The 23,993-nt window shown below is 35.4% G+C and overlaps 2 protein-coding genes across 4 annotated transcripts in view; one reads left to right on the forward strand and one right to left on the reverse strand.

Annotated features, from left to right (window-relative positions):
- smarcc2 (SWI/SNF related BAF chromatin remodeling complex subunit C2) overlaps positions 1–12,234 on the forward strand; it is a 24,974-nt gene extending 12,740 nt beyond the window's left edge. The window contains 5 exon segments of the mRNA XM_073851575.1: positions 2,376–2,560; positions 2,791–2,954; positions 3,049–3,183; positions 6,601–6,907; positions 9,529–12,234. Coding sequence (XP_073707676.1) covers positions 2,376–2,560; positions 2,791–2,954; positions 3,049–3,183; positions 6,601–6,907; positions 9,529–9,593 — 856 coding nt within the window. The 3' untranslated portion in view covers positions 9,594–12,234.
- A 3,820-nt stretch (positions 12,235–16,054) lies between these two features.
- On the reverse strand, positions 16,055–22,262 carry myl6 (myosin, light chain 6, alkali, smooth muscle and non-muscle). Of its 3 annotated transcripts, none has more exons than XM_073851276.1 (6): positions 22,162–22,262; positions 21,821–21,848; positions 20,661–20,804; positions 20,174–20,347; positions 19,255–19,332; positions 16,055–16,458 (listed from the first exon to the last, which is right to left on the reverse strand). In XM_073851276.1, exons 1-6 carry the CDS (start codon positions 22,162–22,164, stop codon positions 16,430–16,432), a joined length of 456 nt encoding a protein of 151 aa, XP_073707377.1. In that variant the 5' UTR covers positions 22,165–22,262; the 3' UTR covers positions 16,055–16,429. The 3 variants fall into 3 exon arrangements, with proteins under 3 accessions (XP_073707377.1, XP_073707376.1, XP_073707375.1); XM_073851275.1 differs by lacking the exon at positions 22,162–22,262 and adding an exon at positions 19,118–19,153 and having other exon boundaries at positions 21,821–21,854; XM_073851274.1 differs by lacking the exon at positions 22,162–22,262 and having other exon boundaries at positions 21,821–21,854.
- Positions 22,263–23,993: the final 1,731 nt, after the last annotated feature.

Below are 23,993 nucleotides of genomic sequence, written 5' to 3' on the forward strand. Positions count from 1 at the left end.
ATGAAATGCATGCTTTCAATTTCCGCATCTTTACTTATTTTATTATTATTATTATGAGGAAATATTAACAAGGACGTTGTTAGCGATCACAATACAAATTACAGTGAACTCCAAACTAATTACACAAACTAGTTTGTTTACGTTAATAAATGAGGCATATAAAAACAGCAGAAAAAATATAAATAATTTTAATTAAATTAGATTAAATAAACTACACCAAATATGCCTTTTTCATGGTTTTACCATAACGAACAGAGCTTGGAACAAAAAACAAGAGAATATATTTTTTTTCCATCGAAATACGAACGTACAATACAAAGCCTAGTATACATTATAAATAACAGTTTATCATTCAAATACATTGGGAATATGGAAACACTTGGATTTGTGCCGAATTAGAGGTACGTGAGCACAACGCCTGCTATTTTTAGTTTCGCTTTGTTTTGGTTTCTTACCTTAATATATTTTGTTTTATTCCTGTTCTGTTCTGAATTCCGTTACATTTAAATGATTCGTTTTGGAGTCAGGGTAACTAACTTATAGCTATGTTTATAGTGTTTATAATGTTAATACATAATAATATTTCGCTTGATTTGGTATTATTTCTGATATTACACTTTCTCTCTAAACATTCCGCTGCTCATTAAATGCGTTTGGACAGAGTGGGTTAAGCAGTAAGCAGTCAATGAGAGCTATTTTGAACTTAAAAAAGCTGACTGGTTGAAAATATGTTAAGGACCAACACACATCCTCCAAATACATCTACATAAACTCGCGCTTGCTCTGTCTCTTATGCATGCACGCACTGTCACGATCTAATGCACTTGTTAATGCCGGACCTTTAAAAATCCGGCTCAAATTAAGCACTGGTGAAAATATAGGCTACAATTAATTAATTCGTTATGAATTAATTATTTAACAACAACCATTCCTCACCCCCGCCCTCCTGCCGACGATGCCATTGTCCATCGCGATGTTTCACATTGGACATTGTACGATGCCAAATTGGTCGACATCGCCCAACCCTAGAAGGCATCATGTTCTGCTTCAGAATGTACAGTACATAATGGAATCTATGTTTCCCTCAATGAACTGCAGCTCCCCAGTACCAGCAGCACTCATGCAGCCCCAGACGCTACCACCACCATGCTTGACTGTAGGCAAGACACAATTTTCTTGGTACTCCTCACCAGGGCATCGCCACACATGCTGGACACCATCCGAGCCAAACAAGTTTATCTTATAGTCTCATCAGACCACAGGACATGGTTCCAGTAATTCATGCTCTTGGACAGGTTGTCTTCAGCAAACTGTTTGCGGGCTTTCTTATGAGCCTGCTTCAGATGAGGCTTTCATTTTTGGATGATGCCTATGCAAACCGACTTGTTGCAGTGTGCGGCGTATGGTCTGAGCACTGACAAGCTGACCTTCTACTTCTGCAACCTTTAAAGCAATGCTGGCAGCACTCATGCATATGTTTTTTGAAGCCAGGTTTTGCACCTGACGCACAGAACGAGTGCTCAACTCTGTTGATTGACCTTTGCAAGGCCTGTTCCGTATGGAACCCATCTTGGAAAACCTCTGTATGACCCTGACCACTGTGGAGTGTAACTCGGTTTCAGGGTGTTACTGAACCTCTAATAGCCTTGGCCATCTTTGTGGGGAGCAACAATTCTAATTCTCAAATCCTCAGAGAGTTCTTTGCCATGAGAAGCCATGTTGAACATCCAGTGGTCATTATGAGAGAATTGTACTTTATGCACCTAATTTTAACTGCTCTTATACAAGATACACAAGTTTGTATGGTCCTGTCATGCAGACAAAAACATAAACATGATGAATAGGACATGTGGCTTTGCATAGTTAAACAACATACTGCTGTTATCACTTAGGGTGTACAAACTTTTGCTGCCAGCTATTTTAACAATAATGTCTGTATGTTGAGTTATTTTCAGAGGACAGTAAATCTATACTGCTATACAAGCTGCATACTGACTACTCTAAAATATATCCAAGTTTCATTTTTATAGTATTGTCCCTTGAGAAGATAAACTAAAATGGTTGCTGAAATGTGAGGGGTGTACTCACTTTTGTGAGATACTGTATATTGCAGTTAAAAAGATGGGTTGGATCTTTATATGTTTTTGGAAGAAGGCTGCATTTATGTGATGAAAAACACAGTAAAGTTGGTAATATTGTTAACTATTATTACAATTTAAAACTTCCCTATTTTAAAACACAATTTACTCCTGTGAATTTCCAGCAGCTATTACTCCAGTCTTCAGTTTCACATGATCCTTCAGAAATTATTCTACTATAATATTTCTTTGTATTTTCATTGCTGAAAACAGTTCAACAGTGCTGCTCAATATTTTGAACGATGTATGATATTTTCCTAATATTAACACATGTGGCACTCCTATGTCTGTGAAATTTTAGGAGAGCAAAGAAGGGGCCAGTGAGGAGGAAGAAAAACAAGGAGAGAACGGCAAGAAAGAGGAAGAAAGAGTGAGAGAAGGGGAAACAGAGAGAGAGACGGAGAAAACAGACTCAGAAATGGGTACGTTTTACAGCAAAAAAATGCATGTGTAAAATAAAAATCTAATAATAAATAACCATAATTTGACTTCGAACAAGACATAAAATTAAATTTAAATGCAAAGATGCTAATAAGTAATGTGATGCATATATACTAATGCTTTATTTGTATAACTGCAGTACAAAAACATCTACCACTATGTTGTTATTTTCATAAAAATGACTTACCCGAACTCTTTGGGATCTCTGCAGCTGATGGTGAAAAGGAGAAAGAACGAAAAGAGGGATCAGAAGAGGGTCAGAGGGATGGAGAGAGTGAAGGAGAGAAGAAAGCAAAGGTGGAGAGAGATGTAGGAGAGGGAAACCTGGCCACCGCTGCTGCTTCTGCACTGGCTGCTGCTGCAGTGAAAGCTAAGGTATGTGAAAAGGTGTCATCGTGGTGAGAAAACAAAAAGCTCTCCTAAAAAAAATAATATTAAATGCTGTATTCTTTGATTGCTTTCCTTTCAGCACTTGGCAGCAGTAGAGGAAAGAAAGATCAAGTCTCTGGTCGCTCTGCTGGTAGAGACCCAGATGAAGAAGCTGGAGATCAAACTCAGACACTTTGAAGAGCTGGAAACCATCATGGACAGAGAGAGAGAGGCGGTAAGGCAACATGGATTTTTTTTATCAATATATTTGCATTCAGTAGTTTGTCAGGTTCATTAAATTATAGATTTATACATCTTCACAGACAATTCAGTCATTTCTTTCAAAACCTGTATGATTTTATTTCTTTCATGCACTTGAAAAAAGTCATTTTCTAAACATTTTTTCCAGTAAAAATGTGAACATTTCTAAAACAAGAATACTTTAATACTTTTTTTTTCAGCATTCACCTTCATTTTTAAATATTTATAAATTTATATCTGAAAATTTCAGAAAGAGATTTAAGAAAAATTTACTGGAAATATTATATATGTTTATATATATTTTACATTATATTATTCCATTTTAAATCAAATTAATCTTGTTTTAATGATAATTTGATATTTTGACAAAAAAAAAATTATATATATAGGGATGTAACGGTATCAAAACTTCACGGAACGGTAATACCTCGGTATGAATGGCATGGTACGATATTTATTGAATCATTTACAGGAAAAACAAAACTAATGAAGAGACTCAAAAAAAATGCCAGAAGTGTTTATTAAACAGTTTACATTAACACTGAACATATCAATGGCATACAAATTAGCCATCTATCTGTAAACTTTGAAACAGGAACTTCAATTTTAATGACAAAAAATTATTAAGCCATGTAAAAAAATAAAGTTTCAATTTAGTATTCTTGAAAACTCAGAAAAAATAAAAATAGCAGCCTACTTATTGCAGCTGGCCCATGTGCTGAATGAGTATTTGAGAACACTCACCTCATTCACTCACACACTCACTTATTCAGACAGAGACAGGTTTCAGACAGAGAAACCGAAATGCTTCCACACATCCGATTTAAAACCCGCTTTAGGTTCGACCATTTCCATCTCTTTTCCTTCACCGCTACTAGCAGCACCCGCCATTTCTGCATTACGCCTGTTTCAATTCACTCTGTCTGCAGTGCGTATGCATAGCGTTTTTTTTTTCCGCACCCATGTTAACGGATTAGAGCGTTCACACTGCACGCGGTTGCTGTCCGGCAATACATTCCAGAAGCGGTGTGTTTGCAGCAGTGCAGCGATCGTTTCCGCACCGAGTCTATTTTTTGCTGTGCTGCAGCCCTGAATTAAAGTGACAGCGCATTGTTGCTGTAAAAATGAACATGTATTGACACGGAAATGTGTTGATTACACATATAATGCATAGAAATGAAGTCTACTGTGTTTTACAGTCAACACGTGGCTTTTTGGCTAAGTTTAAAACTAGGAAAAGTGCACTTTTAAATAAACAAGGCAACATAATGCACTTGTCCAGGTAGAAAAGTTATTTAAGGCATTGTTTTTAATAACAATTTAATGCGAAAGGCACGAGAGCCGACTGTTTCTGTCTGTGATAAGTTTTAATTTAAAATATTTGTGATAGTCCAATTTTACTAAGAAAAGGAAGCTATACCTATGCAGTTTAAAATGTGTTGCAACTTGCTTTAGCAACTATATATATATATAAATCTAGAAGTCAAGTGCATAGAATAATACCTTTAATTTATTGAGTTTAAACGTGAATGTCTATGAACGATTGTATTACAGTACTGTAATAAAAGAGGATCACAATGTTGAAAAAGCACATTTGTCTTTGAAATCAAAATGCGCATACGTAACGCACACGAACTGCATACGCACTGCATACGGAGTATGTGTGAAACAGGATCTGTAGCGACAACAGACCGCAAAGGATGATGGCCACGCCTGGGCTGATGGGAATTGACCGTATGCACAAAATAGTTCCTTGTTTAGACAAGCCAGCTAAGTCATTTGCGGTCAACTGTACTGTGCCATAACATGAGCGTACTTTGTTCTACATAATCCATTCACAATCGAAAAAAAGTGTTGTTTGTCTAAGAGGACCAAACGTCCATGTATACCGTTTCATGAATGACAAATGCCAGTTTAAAAAAATTTCGAGTAAATCGGCTAAATATGCACGAGTCATTGCTATGATTGACAGTAATATAACCGGACCAAACAAATGACAAGCTGATGTCAAAAAAAGAGCTTAAATGATTCAGAATAAATTCAGAGTAACAAAACTACAGCTGTAACAAGTATGTGTTGGTTAAATATAGGCTATTTAATAGATTTTACAGTTCAAGATAAAGCTTAAAATATGTAGCCTAGTTATTCAATTTTATAAAATATTTCAAATTCCTATTGATTCATATTGAGTGCATTATTTAATTATTATACCATCAATATTTAACGTATTTGCAGTGAACTATATATAAGTATTTAAATAATTCACCCTTATAGGCTGTTTGTGTGTGAGCTTAATGACTTTCTGCACTTGCTATACTATATACTTAAGGGCGGTAAAAGTACTACAATTTATTATACTAGTAATTTTATAATAAATCGAAAAAGCAAGACGTCTTGAAAAATATAGGGAGTTTAAAAGGCAGCTGCTTAATAAATAATCCTCTGCTGCCATCTATTGGTTATATGGGTAATTCCATATTATTTTAGCCAAAAAATAGACGTTTTTCGTGAAAAGTCATTTTTTCCAATGCCGTTTTTATGAATGAAAAGTGAGTCCTTGAAGTACATTTTATTTCACAGCTGTAGAGTTAGAAAATAATAAAGGCTTTAAAATATTGCTACATTTTAAAAATGTGTTAATGACAATGAAGGCAAGTTAGTGATTATCAACTATATGATTAAGATGTCCTTGAAGAGAAATATCGCTAGCTAGCTAATGTTAGCGTAAACATGTTATGATAGTGTTTAGCTGTCAGCATTTAAATGTACAACTATGCAGATACGGAGAGTACGGGATTGCCAGGCTGTGCATTTAAATTATATGTTGTTAAATAATATGAAACTGAATGTTCATGCCGCTATCATTGTTTATAATGTTGCAATTATAATTTTTCTCAGTTACTGATAAGAACGAGGCAGTAGATGAGTAACAAGTGTGTCCGACTAATATATATCACATATAAAATGAGCTTCAGCGGAAGTTTACGAGCTGGCTTATCTTTATGCGGAAGTTCTAAAGAACGCTCCGTGCATAAGGTCGTAGTTCCCGCTACCTCCCGTTCGCTCCATTCGCACCTGAGCACACTTTTCTCAGAAGACCTATCGTTCTAACGAGTCATGCGACCACGTTAGTATCGGAAAAAAAATTGCTATTGCGGTACGACAGTATTTACAATACCGTTACATCCCTAATATATATATATGAAAATCCATGCTAAAGAAATCATTTACTAGGGCTCCAAAAATAATTCAGTCAGATTTTTTGCACTCATGAGGAACAGATGAGGAACTTTTGAACAGAAATCAAAGTCATTATTCATTGAAAATATTTTCTGGAAAACTCTTCTTTTAACTGAAAATGAATCTGCATTTATGTATATTGTTTTTCAAGCTGGAGTATCAGAGGCAGCAGCTTCTTGCCGATCGTCAGTCATTTCACATGGAGCAGTTGAAGTATGCAGAGATGAGAGCCCGACAGCAACACTTCCAGCAGATCCAACACCAGCACCATAGCAACCAGCCTGGCAATCAGTCTGGCAGTACTCCATCTGTACCCCACCAGCCTGTCACTAACGCCTCTGCCCCGCCCCCAACACAAAGCCCCGCCTCCGTGAGCGTCCCTAATGCCCACAGTGAAGCTCCTCCACCTGCTTCTCACAGTTCTCCACCCACCAACGCACAGACTGGAGCAGTGCATGGTAATGGCACAGAAACATACACGTGTACACACACTTCAATACCTGTCCAGTAGGTGTATACATTCATCGGGGTTCAAAAGAATAGCATTTATTTAAATTAGAGCTTTTCTGTAATACTGTGAAAACTCTTTACTGTCATTTCTAATCTGTTGATCAGTTGATCTAGCTGAATTGAAGTAATTTCTTTCAAAAATATTACTGACTGAAAATCTTTTGAATGGTAGGCTATTTGCTCATACAGTGATTAGATTTTAATATTTACATATATGAATGATCATCATTAAATAAAAAAATTGGCCAGTTCAGTGTGATTCAATGATTTTGGCACTATTCATGATATTTTTACAACTGAAATAGCTCCAAAATTGTATTTTGGTTTGGAAATATTTAATAAAATCAGACTTACATAGTTTTTTTTCCATAGTTTTTTTCAGTAAATGCACTTATATTTGCAATTCTATTTTTATATTATTTATTAGAGGTCGACCAATATGTGTTTTTCAGGGCCAATGCCAATAGCAATTACTACAGATAAAGTAGACCGATAACCAATATTTTGAACCGATATGTATATGCCTTGTGTAAAAAATTAAAATTAATTTAAAAATTAAGAATAACAAGGGCTCTGACAAAAACTTCCTTTAAATGCTTTTAAATTATTTTATCGGCAAATCAGTTTTGAAAATTACGATACCGATAACCATCAAAATGCTTATATACCGATAGCGGGGCAGAAAATCGGCCAGGCAAATGATTAGTCGACCCCTATTATTTATATATATATATATATATATATACACATACAGTATATATATATATATATATATATATATATATATATATATATATATATACAGTATATATTTATTTATATATATTTGGCCACAGTTCAGTGTGATTCAATGATTTTGGCACTATTCATGACATTTTTAAAACTGAAATAAGTCCAAAATAATATTTTGGTTTAGAAATGTTTATCGCATTGTATTTGTTTTTTCAAGTTTTTTGTCAGTAAATCCATTTATATTTGCACTTCTATTTTTATCATATTTACTGGAGGTCGCCCGATATGTGTTTTTCAGGGCAGATGCTGATACCGATTATTACAGATCAAGTAGACCGATAACCAATATTTGAACCTATATATCAGAGGTTGCGTTAGACTTCCACATTGCCTGTCATTTTGACGGACAGGGTCGTAAAAATTCCGTCATAATCTATTATTATCCGTCATTTTAATTTTCATATTTTAATTATAATAACACATTTAATTGCTTTTATTTTTGTTCACATTTTCATTTTTAATCATGAACCTACAAGGCGAGCATACTGTATAGGTTTATGCACTTATTTATGAAGAGAACAGAAGAATCTCAGTGGATCTTGCTGTTTTCAGTTCACGAATTAACAGTAGCACGCATAACTAATAAATCACAATAAGCGATTACGCTCTGTGCTTTCTTACTTTCAATATGAAAAAGTCTCAGATTTCAAATTCTGTCTATTTCGTCTGGAAATTCAAGCAATAAACACCGTTTTGGCGCTCTTTAATGTGGCGTGAGACCGCTGTAGTTTATACTGGGTGCTCGCATGCGCGTATCAAAAGATTCCTTGTGACAGTTTCGTTTTTGTTCTGTACCTAGTGCTCTGCTGCCACATTGGAGCGCGGTCGCCACCAACTGGACAGGGGTGGGAATTACATTTATAATTTACAACAGATCACCCGCAGTGTAATCTGTCAAAATGACGGAAAGCCTTCAAATTTTTCCGTCACTGATTAAAAAAATCCGTCAATGACGGACAATTTTCGGTTAACGCGACCTCTGCTATATATATATATATATGTGTGTGTGTGTGTGTGTGTGCCTGGTGTAAAAATTAAAATTTGTTTCAAATTTAAGCATAACAAGGGCTCGGACAAAAACTTTCTTTAAATGCTTTTACATAATTTTTTCGGCAAATCGGTTTTAAAAATGACCGATACCGATAACCATAAAAATGCTTAATATTGATGATGATACTTGGTAGCAATAACCATAAAAATGCTTAATATCAGTGCCGATAATTGATATCGATTACCATAAAAATCCTTAATATCGGTAACGATAATTGATACTGGTAAGTGGTAACCATAAAAATCCTTAATATCGGCGACAATAATTGATACCAATAACAATAAAAATCCTTACTATCAGCAGCGGTAATTGATACCGGTAACCATAAAAATTCTTAATATCGGCAATGATAATTGATACCAATAACCATCAAAATGCTTAATATCATGCCGATAATTGATACCAGTAACCATAAAAATCCTTAATATCGGTGACAATAATTGATAACGCCAACCATAAAACTGCTTAATATCGACGACGATAATTCATACCGATAATCCTAAAAATGCTTAATATCGGTGCCGATAATTGATACCGATAACCATAAAAATGCTTAGCGCAGATAATCGGCCAGACCAATAATTGGTCACCCCTATTATTTATATTAACTTGGAATGTAATTATTCAATTATTGTATAATTGTCTAATAATTACTTGGAATGTAATTATTCAATTATTGTATAATTGTCTAATAGCTTTTTTGTTTGTTTTTCTTTATTACTCCAGATTCCAGCACTCCACTACCAGGGGATTCGCTTTATCCAAACGCCCCTGTGCCTCCAACACAGTAAAAGAAATGGTGAGATTTAAAGGGGATCAATGATTCCAGAGAAGAAAATGAAGGAGATTAGATAGAAAGCAAAAGATAAAGGGAGCGATATCTTCTTTTCTTTTTTTTGTCACTTGCATCATTTTTGGGAGAAAATGATATAAATGAATTCTTGCCAGCATCTTGAACATGACATGATTCAAAATAAATAGCTAAAGCTAAACACAGATAACCTTTAAACTGACTGACAAATAAAACTGAGAAAAAAGACCTTTGGTTTGGACTTTTGGAAAGGTCTTAAACCCAAATCCCTGTTAACCCCCGACAAAAGCACTCCTGACCCCAACAGCCTGCATCCAAGTACCAGGCACAAGGCTCGGTATACCCTTGTCCGTCCTCCATTTTCAGTAACATCTCTTTTAACTTTGAGCCGAACTACAGGATCCAAGGTACCTGTCATCTGCACTCCAGAAGCATCTCAATGTACTTTAGGTACTCATATGGAAACAAACACACAAAAGAAAACCAACAACAAATTGCACTTTTAGAATGTTTCCTGAATCTTACTTTTTGGAGGGATGAAGCATAAAGTCAAAATTAGCCCTGACTTAATGTTTTCTTTTAACAACATTCTTTTTATCACTTAATCTTTGTATTTGTTACATAGAAGCACTCGATTTGGAGCAAGTCCGAAGAGAAACTTGACTTTGTTATCGTTACTTTGTATGCGTGCGTGTGAATGTCGGTTTTGCTTTCGGGATAATGTGAAAGCTTCAGTGGTTTGGCCTGTTTTTTTATGTATAATTAGATTTTAGCATGACAAAAAGAGACAACAAATTAGTATTAAATCTGTTTACTTTGTCTCTGACAACATGTACTGTAAACCTGGGAATCATGTCATCAATAATTAATGTTTGCATGTTATCTTTTGGGTATGTGTGCACGTCATTGCCGCAAAATATCATTTCTAACAGGTGAAAGTAGCTGTTTCATTCTCATCTCATTGCAATGCTTATGAGAATACTTAAATATTGGAGTGTGTGATTAATCGACAATGAAAAAATATTGGGAAAGCAAGGAATCATATTGGTTCCTCAACTCGAGTAGAGTTGAATCAGTCATTTTAGCAATCAGTGTTAATGCAAGAACTGACGTTTCAGTTCAGATTGTTAACCCTTGTGCGTCCATTTAAAAAAAAGTTACACAGAGGTCCTTAAAGGTTAAAAATGTCATAAAAATATTATATATATATATTTTTTTTTTACTGACAGATTTGTTTACATGCATCCGTCCTGATCACAACTATTAAAAATGCTGTAATTTTCAGGATTTTAATCTTTTAAGTGCTAGTTTAGTTACATAATGCCACTGTTGTTCATTGTTCAGAATTTTTGGATTAGGCTTGTTTTAGTTTACTAAAAATGTTTTATTTGTATTTTAAAAATGTTTACTTGAAATAAAACTGAAGTCAAATCAAATAAAATCCATAATTTTATGGATAATGGCACTGGGATTAAATATAGCTGCTTTAATGGGTTTCAATTGCGATATTTTTGTCCTTAAGGTCCTGAGTGTAACTAATTTCTATACTTAGAATATAAAACATTTCTGAAAGGAAATGAGGGTAAAATATTACAATTCCAATAAAACATAAAACATTAACACAGCCGAAATGATCAAAAATGTCTTTAAGGACACACAAGGGTTAAAGAATGTGTTTTGTGTTTGTGTGAGTGTATGTATGGGTGTTTTAGTAACAGGCCAAACCCACAGAAAGTATTTACGACATGAAGGAAAACCGTTGTGTTTTACAAATTAGTGGCAACTACCTGAGTAGAGACAAGGGATTTTAAAGTTACGTTTGCAGCTGTGGTCTGTGTATCTCATATCTTCATATTGTAACTGTCCTATTTTTGTATTTTTATATGTTTCTTTACACTATTACGAATGATGTAATGCTGTTATCATATTCTACATGTCTGTAATGTTTCCTTCTCTTTCTGACTGTGGATGTTGTCGTATTATTGACATGTTCATGTGAAAGTGTCAAGTCGCTTTATACGATGAAGCTGGACTCTTTGTCTGGGTGTGTGTGTGTGTGTGTGTGTGGTGTGCATGCACTCTTTGATTTGCCACACATCTTTTTGTATGAACGTATGTATGTTTTTTTATTTTAATTTTAATCGACATTAATTTGCCATGTTTCCAGACTACAGATGCTAGTAGCGATGGATGTAAAATCTGCCAACATCAGAATCGACACTCCCGCTGTAATAGTATGTGAATGCACACGTATGCAGTAGACCAACATGCAGTATTACTGACAGAACAGATTCACATCAACCTCACAGTTTTGCACGACTCATAACCAGTGTTGAAAAATGTCTTTCGATCAGTTTGCTCAGCTCTTTGGTCTTTGTCTTTTACATTTGTAGTGGTATAAGTAGTTGTCGTTTTTTGAATTTTTACATTTTGTTTATACTTTTTTTTTTGTTTTTGTTTTTTTAAATGGTGAAAGCTGGTAACCATTGCATCGAGGTGTGTGTGAATGTTTGAAGATGTTCAGTTCGTCCTTTGAGGAGATGTAGCAGGAGCTGTCTAGCACCTGTTTGACTAAGAATGGATCGATTTTGGTTTCAAAAATACTGAACGGTTCTGCACAATAAAAGGCATCATCAGTGATATGAGCTGTGTGAAGAGTTCTTAAAATATAAACCCATCTTTTACTGCTGATTTAAACGAGAGTTTAACATTTATCACACTTGAAATTGTGACCCTAGACCACAAAAGCAGTCATAAGGGTTGGTTTTTTGAAATTTAAAGGTGAAAGGCGAAAAAATAAGCTTTCCATTGATGAGCTCATTTGTTAGGAGAGTACAATATTTGGCTGAGATTAAACTATTTTGCCAAAAAAAATCAAAATATTGAGAAAATCACCTTTAAAGTTGTTCAAATAAAGTTCTTAGCAATGCATATTACTAATCAAAAAGTACGTTTTGATATATTTACGGTACAAAATTTACAAAATATCTTCATGGAACATGATTTTTACTTAATATCCTAAATATTTTTGACATGGAAAAAAAAGTATAATTTTGACCCATACAGTGTATTTTTGGCTATTGCTACAAATATACCCATGCTACTTAAGATTTGAATTATTATTGCAGTTGTATAAAAAGAAGCTCTCATTAATGTGCTCAATTTAAACTTGGACAAAAAAAAATATACCAGGGCATTATAGGGCTGGGTTTTTCAAATTTCAAGATTCAATTCAATTGAGATTCACGTACTTGCAATTTGATTCAATTATTTTGGATATATAGCATGTACAGTACATGCACAAATAACTCAACTAATGCTGTAAATTATACATAAGAGTCCGTTGGCACTACATTACACCTAACTTACACGAATTACAATTAAGTTTTTATAATAAAGTTACAATTACATTAGTTTTTGAAATATAAACATCTAAATGGTGACTGTTATCAAAACTTGACGGATTTATTCTAACGTAAATTAAACAGTGAAGAACAGTAACTTATAATGTTATATGGTGCATAGGCCTATAAGAAAAATTTTCCTCTTTAAAGTTTGTTTTTCTAACTAGCTGACTGTCAAGTTTATGGTGACTGAATATGTTTTTTTTTTCTGAGGTAAATGTGACGTTACTTGACATATTGTGTAAAAGCTGTTATATTGACGTCTTACCACGATTGAAACACTCATTGAACGATGCAGATACAGATTTCGGTAAGTTGTAGTTTTTTTTTTTTTTTTTTTACCATACACTACCGTTCAAAAGTTTGGGGTCAGTAAGACTTGTAATAGTCTTTAAAGAAGTCTCTTATGCCCATCAAGGCTGCATTTATTTGATTAAAAATACAGAAAAAAACAGTAATATTGCAAAATGTTTTTACAATATAAAATAATGTTTTTTATCTTAACATACTTTAAAATAGAATTTATTCCTGTGATGAAATGCTGAATTTTTATCAGCTGTTACTCCAGTCTTAAGTGTCACATGATCCTTCAGAAATCATTCTAATATGCTGATTTATTATTAGAATGATCAATGTTGGATAATATTAACAGTTGTGCTGCCAAATATTTTTTGGAACCTGTGATTTTTTTTCAGGATTCTTTCATGAATAACAAGTTTAAAAAGTACAGTGTTTATTCAATGTAAATTATTTATTATAAACTTTCAATAAACTTTTAATTATTAACTTAATACACCCTTGGTGAATAAAAGTATTAATTTCTTTAAAAAAAAAAAAAGAAAAAGAAACAATAAAAATGTACTGACGCCAAACTTTTGAACGGTAATGTACCTTGGGGTGTTTATTCATGTTTATTTCGTGCTGAAACTGAGGAGATGATCAGTGCACATCGGTTCTCTTCTCTTGAACTGAGGGGCTTAACGGCGCCAAAATGCTATTTGAATACTGTGGTAAAATGGACAGAATTTGAAATCTGAGACTTTATTTCATATTAATAGTAACAAAGCATATTGAGATTTATTGGATGTGGTGCGCTAATGAACTGAAAACAGGCTAGAATAATCGATCATTGGGATTGGCTGACGACCGTTCTAATGGTGTGCATTATTTTCAGGGAAAAGCAGGCGAACGTAGTTCCAGGTGCACTTGACCGCATTACATATCTATATCACTTCGCCATATGTTTTCAGTTAAAAAAAAATAAATAAAAAAAAAACACACAATGATGCTGGCCAAACAAATAAATACAGCAAAGAATAGGGAAAAAACGACAGATAATTCCCATGTTTTTTCCACAATATTACGTTTTATTTTGTACGGAAAGCATACTCTATTTCTCCCACTCTTCCTTACAGACGCTCACACAGTTTATACACACAATAGCATACCTGCTAATGTTGTTAGCGCTGCTCTGTTCATTAACAATTAACAACTACATAACATTTCTCACAAGCGAGGTAACAACAGCGTGGTTTTGAAGAAAATGAATTTAAAGTTTAACTGTTAGTAGAGACGGTGCTGCTGATTGCTTTTGAGAAACGCACAGACTTGAGAAAGGTAATTTACGATCTTAATCTCTCCCTCCCTCTTTTTTTCTGTCAGTTTGTCTGTCGGTCTGTCTAAACTTCATTATTAACTGCATTAGTTTGCTATCAACGGCTCAAGTGTCGTTACTAGGTCTAAAATGATGTTTTGGAATTAGGAAGGAAGGTTTATTTGAGCTGCGTAAGAAATTATCCTACTCACAATAGCGGTTTAAGGACAAAAAACGAACGAATGTCTTGAAATATATCATCTGATCGATGTCTTGAGGTGTGGTAACAAGTATAAGCGGAATAATTGACTTCGGTCCATTGAATTCTACGAAAATAATGCACACCCGTCGTCAATTATTCCTTACGTAAGAATCAATATTGTTCGAGGGCACAATATTTTGACAAACTAAAGTTAATAGGTGGTAAAGATGCGTGTGAGCAGTATTAATTAAGATATTAGCCTAATATTCTTGCTCTGGAAGTCCTGGTTCAGTTTGGCCAACCACAAACACCTTTTGTTCCTCAGACAGTTTTTTTTTTTGCACTCTCCTTGATTTGTTAAACTTTTGGCAGTCTGTAGTACTATAAATGGTTTTCCCAGTCAGACCGATTAGTACAGCCCTAAACATGACAATAATTGACCATTTTCAGCAGCAATATTTAGCAAAATATGTAAGTTTCTTTCAGTTTAGTGGCATTGTTTACATTCAGTGTTGCCAATATGACCGATTGATGACGTGTCGTGAAAACATGCTATTGTGAAAAAAATCATTTAACTTTTTTTTCCCATGGTGGAAACAAAAACAAAATCGTGAGATGTAAACGTAATAAGAATAACGTTATATAAACTTGTGAAAAACTTTTGCTGTACTGTTTTATGAAGAGTTTCTCTCACAAAGCTAATTTTTTTCCCTCACAGTTCTGTTTATATCTTTAATTCTGTCACTAAAACAGGTTTCCATATTATTACTGTATGCTGAACAGGCCTTAACAAGAACAACAGATGAACTATATCTTTAGTCATTCTTAGATCAACGATGGATGATAAAATCGCATTAACAGCCAAACACAATCCACCCGAGTTTAAAAACAGTATGATGCAATGCTCCCTTACACTTGCAACTTGCTACAGCTGAAGAACACACGTTGCATACATACCATCAACGTCTAAACAGTCCTTTTCTTTAGGTTTTGTTTAGGGAGTCCACTTGTCTTTTAAGGTAAACACAGGCTCACTAAAACATGTAGACAGTGATCGGTTCCCCAGCCAACACATTCAAGCACCTTCACATACTCCTAAATTGGTATTGTCTTGTATTATGTTTATTGGGTTAGAGTTAACTATACTAAAATGGAAGTGGTTGGTTCAACAATGCCCTAGAAGGCAACCCATACTCTCCCACACATACAGCAGACCCACAGACACAGACAATCAACAAAGGTAATTCTGAATATTTATTATGATGCACAGCAGACAATAAAGAGGGAAGTCATATGACTTACAAACATTTAGGCAACAGGTTAATAAAAAAAAAAAAAAGCCAATCAAAATGTCCCTCACAGTTTAAGACAAACAGGGGCTTAATACAATAACTGCTGGAATGAATGGAATGGATGGATGAATGGGAGGTATTCAAGCAAATCTATGAACACCAATGGAAGTTTTTCGGGATGAAATGAGCCATAATTCTCCAGAAATATGATAAAAGGCACTTAAGGAAAAAAAAAACAATAATTAAAAAAAAGGTAATATGGAAATGATGATTCACACAATTGGGGGGCCTGACAGGCAAAAATAAAATAAACATTTGAATTCTTCAACCGCTCATGACCATCCTTACGAGTTCTGTAGAAGAGAGAGAAAAAAAGTTGTATGAGGCAGTGATCCAAGAAAATTCAACCCATTAGATCGGCAAATGTTGCCATGGACACTACACGTAAGGTTCTAGATACTTTTAGACCCATAAACAGCCACAGATCGCACTAAAACAACAGATTGCATGTATAGTTCAGTAACATTTCCCTGCAACAGCAGAAGATTCAGGATGATTTGAAGGAAAAGGGAGGAAAAGAGATTGTCCAGGCCTAAAGGAAATTAGAATGAGTTAGCATACCTTATAAAGGCATGGGGAGAACAGATAAATACACAAGTACAAAAGAGAGAAAAAGCAGGAACAGCAATGTGACAGGACTGGAAACTAGAATCAACAATACACCTCCTTACAAAGCCTCCTAAGGTAACAGCATACCGCAGAGTAGATACTATAAAGGATAAGACAAGGTACTGCCTTAAGTTTCATGATTCGATTATGATTCAAAAGTTTGGAATTCAATTCAATTCAATTTGATATTGAATCATTTGGTTGTATCAGGTACAGTATATTTATATTTTAAAATTGTGAGTTTACATCTTGCAATTCTGACTTTCAAACACATAATTGCGAGTTATTCTGAGCATTTTTTCCTTTAGAAATACACTTTATATCTCACAATTCTGAGAAAAATAAATTCTGACTTTATGTCTCGCAATTCTTACTTTATTTCTCACAAGTGCAAGTTTATATCCCACAATTCTGACTTTATATCTTGCAGACGAGAGTTTATATGCCACAATTTTGACTATATTTCACACAATTTCAAGGTTATATCCCACAACTGACTTTATATCTCACAAATCTGACTTTATATCTTGCTATTGCAAGTTTATATCCCACAATTCTGACATTATATCTTGTATTTCTGACTTTATTTCTCTCAATTTCAAGTTTATATCTCACAATTCTGACTTTGTCACAATTCTGACTTTATTTCTTGCAATTGCAAGGTTATATCCCGCAATTCTGACATTATATCTCACAATTCTGATTTTATTTCTCTCAATTTCAAGTTTATATCCCGCAATTCTGACTTTCTCACAATTCTGACTATTTCTCGAGATTGCAAGTTTATATCCTGCAATTCCGACTTTATTTGTCGCAATTCTGCAAGTTCATATCCCACAACTGACTTTATATATCACAATTCTAACTTTATTTCTTGCAATTGCAAGTTTATATCCTGCAATTCTGACCTTATATCTCACAATTCTAACTTTATTTCTTGCAACTGAGTTAATATCCCACAATTCTGACTTATCTTGCAATTCCAACTTTATTTCTCACAATTGCTAGTTTATATCCTGCAAAACTATTTCTCACAATTGTGTTTTTAATCACACAATTCTGACTTTATATCTTGCAATTCTGACTTTTTTTCTTGCAATTGAGGGTTTATTTCCCACAATTCTAACTTTATCTCTCACAATTCTAACCTTATTTCTTACAACTGCAAGTTTATATCCCACAATTCTGACTTTATTTCTCTCAATTTCAAGTTTATAGCCCGCAATTTTCACTTTATCTCACAATTCTGACTATTTCTCGCAATTGCAAGTTTATATCCTGCAATTCTGACTTTGTAACTTGCAATTGGGAATTCTAGGCTTCCATAATACAGAGAACCATGTCAACTGGAAGATTTTTCCCCAATTGTTTACAAGTTGTTTCATTGATGTCTTTCTGTGGTAGATGATTTGTTCACACATCAGCTAAAAACAACCGATTAAAAGACTTTTCTGTGATTTAATAATCAATATTGGTTCATCAAAATAAGAATTGACTACAATCTAGAAACCCCGGACCTAATGATATTGTAACCCAGACCTAATACACTACCATGGCACCTATTTAGCCTTCAAATAATAATTTTTCATTCACATCACCAATAGCTTCCATATACTCTATGGCTGTTTAAACATGATGATCATGTTTAAAAACAGAAATTAATCAAGTTATCACTCCCGTAACATAATTTAAGGGATAGTTCACCCAAAAATTAAAATGCGGTCATTAATTACTCACCATCATGTTGTTTCAAAGCCTGTAAGACCTTCGTTCATCTTCGGAAAACAAATTAAGATATTTCTGATGAAATCCGACAGCTCTTTGACGCTGCCTAGACAGAAATGTAATTATCTACCTTTTGGGCCTTGAACATGTCAGTTGCGTTGCTGTTTTTACAGGGTCAGAAAGCTCTCGGATTTCATGAAAAAATAATTGTTTTCTGAAAATGAACAAAAATCTTACGGGTTATAAACAACATGAGGGTAAGTAATTCATTTTTGAATTCAGAAATTTAATTTTTGGGTAAACTACCCCTTTAAGTATTCAAAAGTGGATTGATAACTATATTTAGGCCTTTTAGAATTAGTCCAAATCAAATAGGATTTGAATATACAATATTGAAGTTATAACACTGTATTTCCAAATAATGGGGAATGACTTGTTTGGGAGAAGGTCGGCATCAGGGTGACCAGCAAATTAAGCATCACCATGGCAACAGTCAGAGTCAAAAGATGCCTATGCACATGCAGAAATGCTACATGCTACGCTATAGCCAGGGGACGCAGTAGAGAGGGAGCTGCAGGAGAGAAGAATGAGTAAAAACAAACTAAGGACCATTCGTACCCTCTCCTCAACCAGCCATAATGTGGCGCACAAATGCTGTCGGAAGGAAGGGCAAATGGATTAAATATGGGCTTCAAAACTTCTACTGTAGTTTTGATGTTCAGAGAAGAAAAGAAACCCATATGTGATTGTTGTACCTTCATAATTGATGCAGCCATTAGCATCCTCATGTCCTGCCAAGAGCGTCTCCACCTCTTCCTCTGTCATCTTCTCACCTAAATATAACACGGGGAAATGCATTTAATTCTCCTAAAGAAAACAACCCCAAAGTGCATCTAGACTGTTGATGGTGGTCAATCTCTATGGGATTTAAAAGAACTGGTATTGGTCCGAACCACAAAATTAGTCTTAAATAGCGGTTATGTTTGTAGCAATAGCAAAAAATATTATTCTTTTTTTAATGCCAAAAATCATTAGGATATTGTAAGTAAAAGTATAAGTAAAATTCATGCTCCATGAAGATATTTTGTAAATGTCGTAATGTAAATATATCAAAACTTAATTTCTGATTAGTAATATGCATTGCTAAGAAATTCATTTGGACAACTTTTAAGGCGATTTTCTCAGTATTTTTTTTTTGGCACCCTCAGATTAATAGATTCTTGGTAATGTGTGCTTAACTGTACTGAATGTGTACTTCAAATTTTAACAGCCAAATGTAATTTCAGTATTAAAAGTTAGCAATAAAATCTGCCATGTCATCCACAATGGCATCATAAAAGTTCATTCTTCAGCTAAAAAAAAAAAAACACACAGGCAATAACAGAAGTAACTTCTATTCCACAACTGCCTTATTGATCGATACAATATCTCTTATTGCATCTCCACCTGACCTCTCTCCTGACCTCCATGCACACAGTTCTTGGCGAACCTTCTCAAGTACTTTATTTTAGTTTATGTCTTCAACACAAAACAGCTTTAGAAAGGCTAAAACTCTCAGTTAAAAGTGACAATAGCAGAGAAAAAAAAATCCTAAGTGGAAAAAACCTTAAAAATAATGAAAAAAGCATTGTACTCTACTTTAATATCATTCTAAAAGAGATTGTGACTCTTTACCTAGTGTAGTGAGGACATGTCGAAGCTCAGCGCCCATCACTGTTCCATTTCCCTCTTTGTCAAACACCCGCAGCCCCTCCACAAAGTCCTCAAAGGAACCCTGATCCTTGTTCTTAGCGATGGCCTGCAGCATGGGTAGGAACTGCTCAAAGTCCAGCATTTTCATGTTCATATCTGAGGAAAAGCACATAAAAAAATCACTTTCATTTATATTCACGCCAATATCTTTAGCCACCGAATAATTAAGCCAGAAAATACTTATAAAATTGACTACAGAATGACAATGGTGGAGAATGAAGACACGTTTAGATTAAATCAATGGGAGTGTTTGAAGTGGGCTTGAGTGCATTTAGACTGATTAAAGGTATAAAAGTGTAGCTTATTGATCAAGGGAAAGGAAGGGTTTGGAACAACATGAGAGTGATTAAATAATACAAGACAAGGCATGCTTGAGTCATAGCAAAAAAAAAAAAAAGACAGGCCTGACCGTCACTACTGGGGTTGCCCAGGACTTTGAGGACCTCAGCATTGACAGGGTTCTGCCCCAGAGCACGCATCACATCCCCACACTGATTGTACATGATCTTCCCATCTCCTGTTCGGTCAAACAGGAGGAAGGCCTCCTTAAACTCTGTTAGTGAAGGAATGAAAGTGAGAAAATGCATTAGAAAATTATTTGTAGTCATGTAGTCAATAAGTAAAGATTCCTGTGATTTATTCTAAAGCAAAAATCACGTTTTAATCTAAAATCATTAGGCTTTTAGTTCTTGCTTGAGGCTTTAAGATCACTATCATAGCGCTTGGAAGAGCAGTTTACAGGAATGCGACGCTTCCCAGGGCCACCCTGAGTCAAACTTTACACACACACACTCTTGCTGTGATTAACCATATATGGGCAGAAGAGAGAACAAGCACTGTATCAACAGGAATACTGGTTGTGTCCCAAATTATTTAGTATACACTATGTACCCTACCAGTACAGTGCATGAGTTTTTTTTTATAAACAAGGGGAATACTACATAACTGTAACCTGCACATAATGTAACCTGCAAACAGGTCAGTGAGTGAAGCTTTTCAGTGAACTGATTCAAAAGATTCGAGTCAGTGAATTGAATCAAATCCGCAGTGATAAAGAAGCTATCCTGTGCTGCTGCTTTGTTAAGACAAAAAAAAAAACAGCTCATGATACTACGCTACTTCAGCTTTAGTTTAAAATAAATCTAAAAGAGGTCATATTCTTATTATCATTTTCATGAATTCATATTCAATTTTCATGTTCCGTAGGTATGTACGCGTCTCTAGCTACACATTCCCCAGCAACAGCTTCCGGTCCTTCAAACGCGACGCATCTGTAAACTGCCTGCACTTCAACCTCAGCATTTGAGCACCAGAAACTGCTAACGTTACATAAAAACCTCCTGTACAATTTTAACATGTTACATCTGGACATTAGGTTACAGCTCAGCATGTACACCATATCATATGTGTCTATCTGAGAGATACTGACTTGCACATCTGTCAGCCAGTGTAACTGATGTACAGGCCTACGTGTATTTTGCATTAATCTGCAACAAGAACGCAACTATATAACCGAATTCACAGCATCATAACATTTAAACAGTGAAAAATACTATTTTAAATACTCACCACAAATCTGGTCCTCTGTGAAGTCAGACTGCATGCCAGGATAATGAGGGCGATAGAGAAGATGAGCGTTAAAACAAGATGCACTGATTTGATATTCTAAATAAAGGATACTAAGATTATCCTAAAATAAAAGACTCAGTGCAAACTAAAGTATATTTAAATATTAAATGCGTGAGGTATTGGACTGACAGCAGAGCTTGATGGTTTAAATACCTTATGAGGTGACTGAGGTAACAACTATGTCTAACGGTCACGTCGGTAAATCCACCGACTGTATGACTAATAGCGTTATCTGCATTGTAGTGGAAATGAGAGATGTATGGCTATGATAATGTACTTACCATGACTGCAGTGATTGAGGATGGAGCGGAGGGAGCGTCAATACGAGCACAGTGTGAAATACAGTATGAGCGCACACTCTCCGCTACACCGCTATATTCACGATGACGTCATGTCATCTTGATTCAAGCCGAATCGGCCAATCAAATTGAGCGGGCGCTGGTTTCCCTCTGTAGTCGTTACCGGTGTGTCGGTATTACATGCTCAGTGGGAGAAACTTTGAATACCGTAATGTAGGGTTTCCCTACGTCTTTCTTTCTTCAGCTGAAAAGAAATTAGGTTTTTGAGGTAAATATTTCAGGATTATTCTCCATATAATGGACTTAAATGGTGGCCAACGGGTTGGACGTCCAAATTTGTTTCATTGCAGCTTCAAAGGGTTCTACACTATCCTAGCCGAGAAATGAGGGTCTTATCCAGCAAAACCCATGTAATCTAATGGGACGTGAGCCAAACTAAATAATCGAATTACACTTCAAATAATTTTTTTCCAAAGATGGTTTCCATCATGTGAGGTAGTTCTTATAATGCTGATTCATCTTCAGGTGTTCGTTTTTCTAATAAGTTCGCCTTTAGGTAGTTATTTAACGCTATAAAAACGGGTGTGGTGTCATGATTGTGATTGTGCGATTGGGTCTGCAGGAGTTTGGGCGGGATTTTTATACCGCGGCTCCGCCTCACGACACTACTTCGCAGACAGTCGCTGCGTCCGAAATCGCATACTTCCCTACTATATAGAATGCGAAAAACAGTATGTGAGGCAAGTAGTATGTCCGAATTCATATTATTCGAAATACAGTAGGCGAGAAGTACCCGGATGACCTACTGCTTCCACCCGAATTCTGCAGTAGGCATACCATGGACACTTCAGGCTCCAGGAGAGGAGTCGTTATTTGAAAAATGGCGGAAAGTGGAGACGTGGCAGATGTAGTACGTCCAAATTCCATTCATACTACCCATATTCATACTACAGGTCCTTCTCAAAAAATTAGCATATTGTGATAAAGTTCATTATTTTCTGTAATGTACTGATAAACATTAGACTTTCGTATATTTCAGATTCATTACACACATTTGAAAGTAGTTCTAGCCTTTTATTGTTTTAATATTGATGATTTTGTCATACAGCTCATGAAAACCCAAAATTCCTATCTCAAAAAATTAGCATATTTCATCCGACCAATAAAAGAAAAGTGTTTTTAATACAAAAAAAAGTCAACCTTCAAATAATTATGTTCAGTTATGCACTCAATACTTTGTCGGGAATGCTTTTGCAGAAATGACTGCTTCAGTGCGGCGTGGCATGGAGGCAATCAGCCTGTGGCACTGCTGAGGTGTTATGGAGGCCCAGGATGCTTCGATAGCGGCCTTAAGCTCATCCAGAGTGTTGGGTCTTGCGTCTCTCAACTTTCTCTTCACAATATCCCACAGATTCTCTATGGGGTTCAGGTCAGGAGAGTTGGCAGGCCAATTGAGCACAGTAATACCATGGTCAGTAAACCATTTACCAGTGGTTTTGGCACTGTGAGCAGGTGCCAGGTCTTGCTGAAAAATGAAATCTTCATCTCCATAAAGCTTTTCAGCAGATGGAAGCATGAAGTGCTCCAAAATCTCCTGATAGCTAGCTGCATTGACCCTGCCCTTGATAAAACACAGTGGACCAACACCAGCAGCTGACATGGCACCCAGACCATCACTGACTGTGGGTACTTGACACTGGACTTCAGGCATTTTGGCATTTCCCTCTCCCCAGTCTTCCTCCAGACTCTGGCACCTTGATTTCCGAATGACATGCAAAATTTGCTTTCATCCGAAAAAAGTACTTTGGACCACT

The sequence above is a fragment of the Garra rufa genome, chromosome 12 (assembly GCF_049309525.1).
Source record: "Garra rufa chromosome 12, GarRuf1.0, whole genome shotgun sequence".
Taxonomy (NCBI): domain Eukaryota; kingdom Metazoa; phylum Chordata; class Actinopteri; order Cypriniformes; family Cyprinidae; genus Garra; species Garra rufa.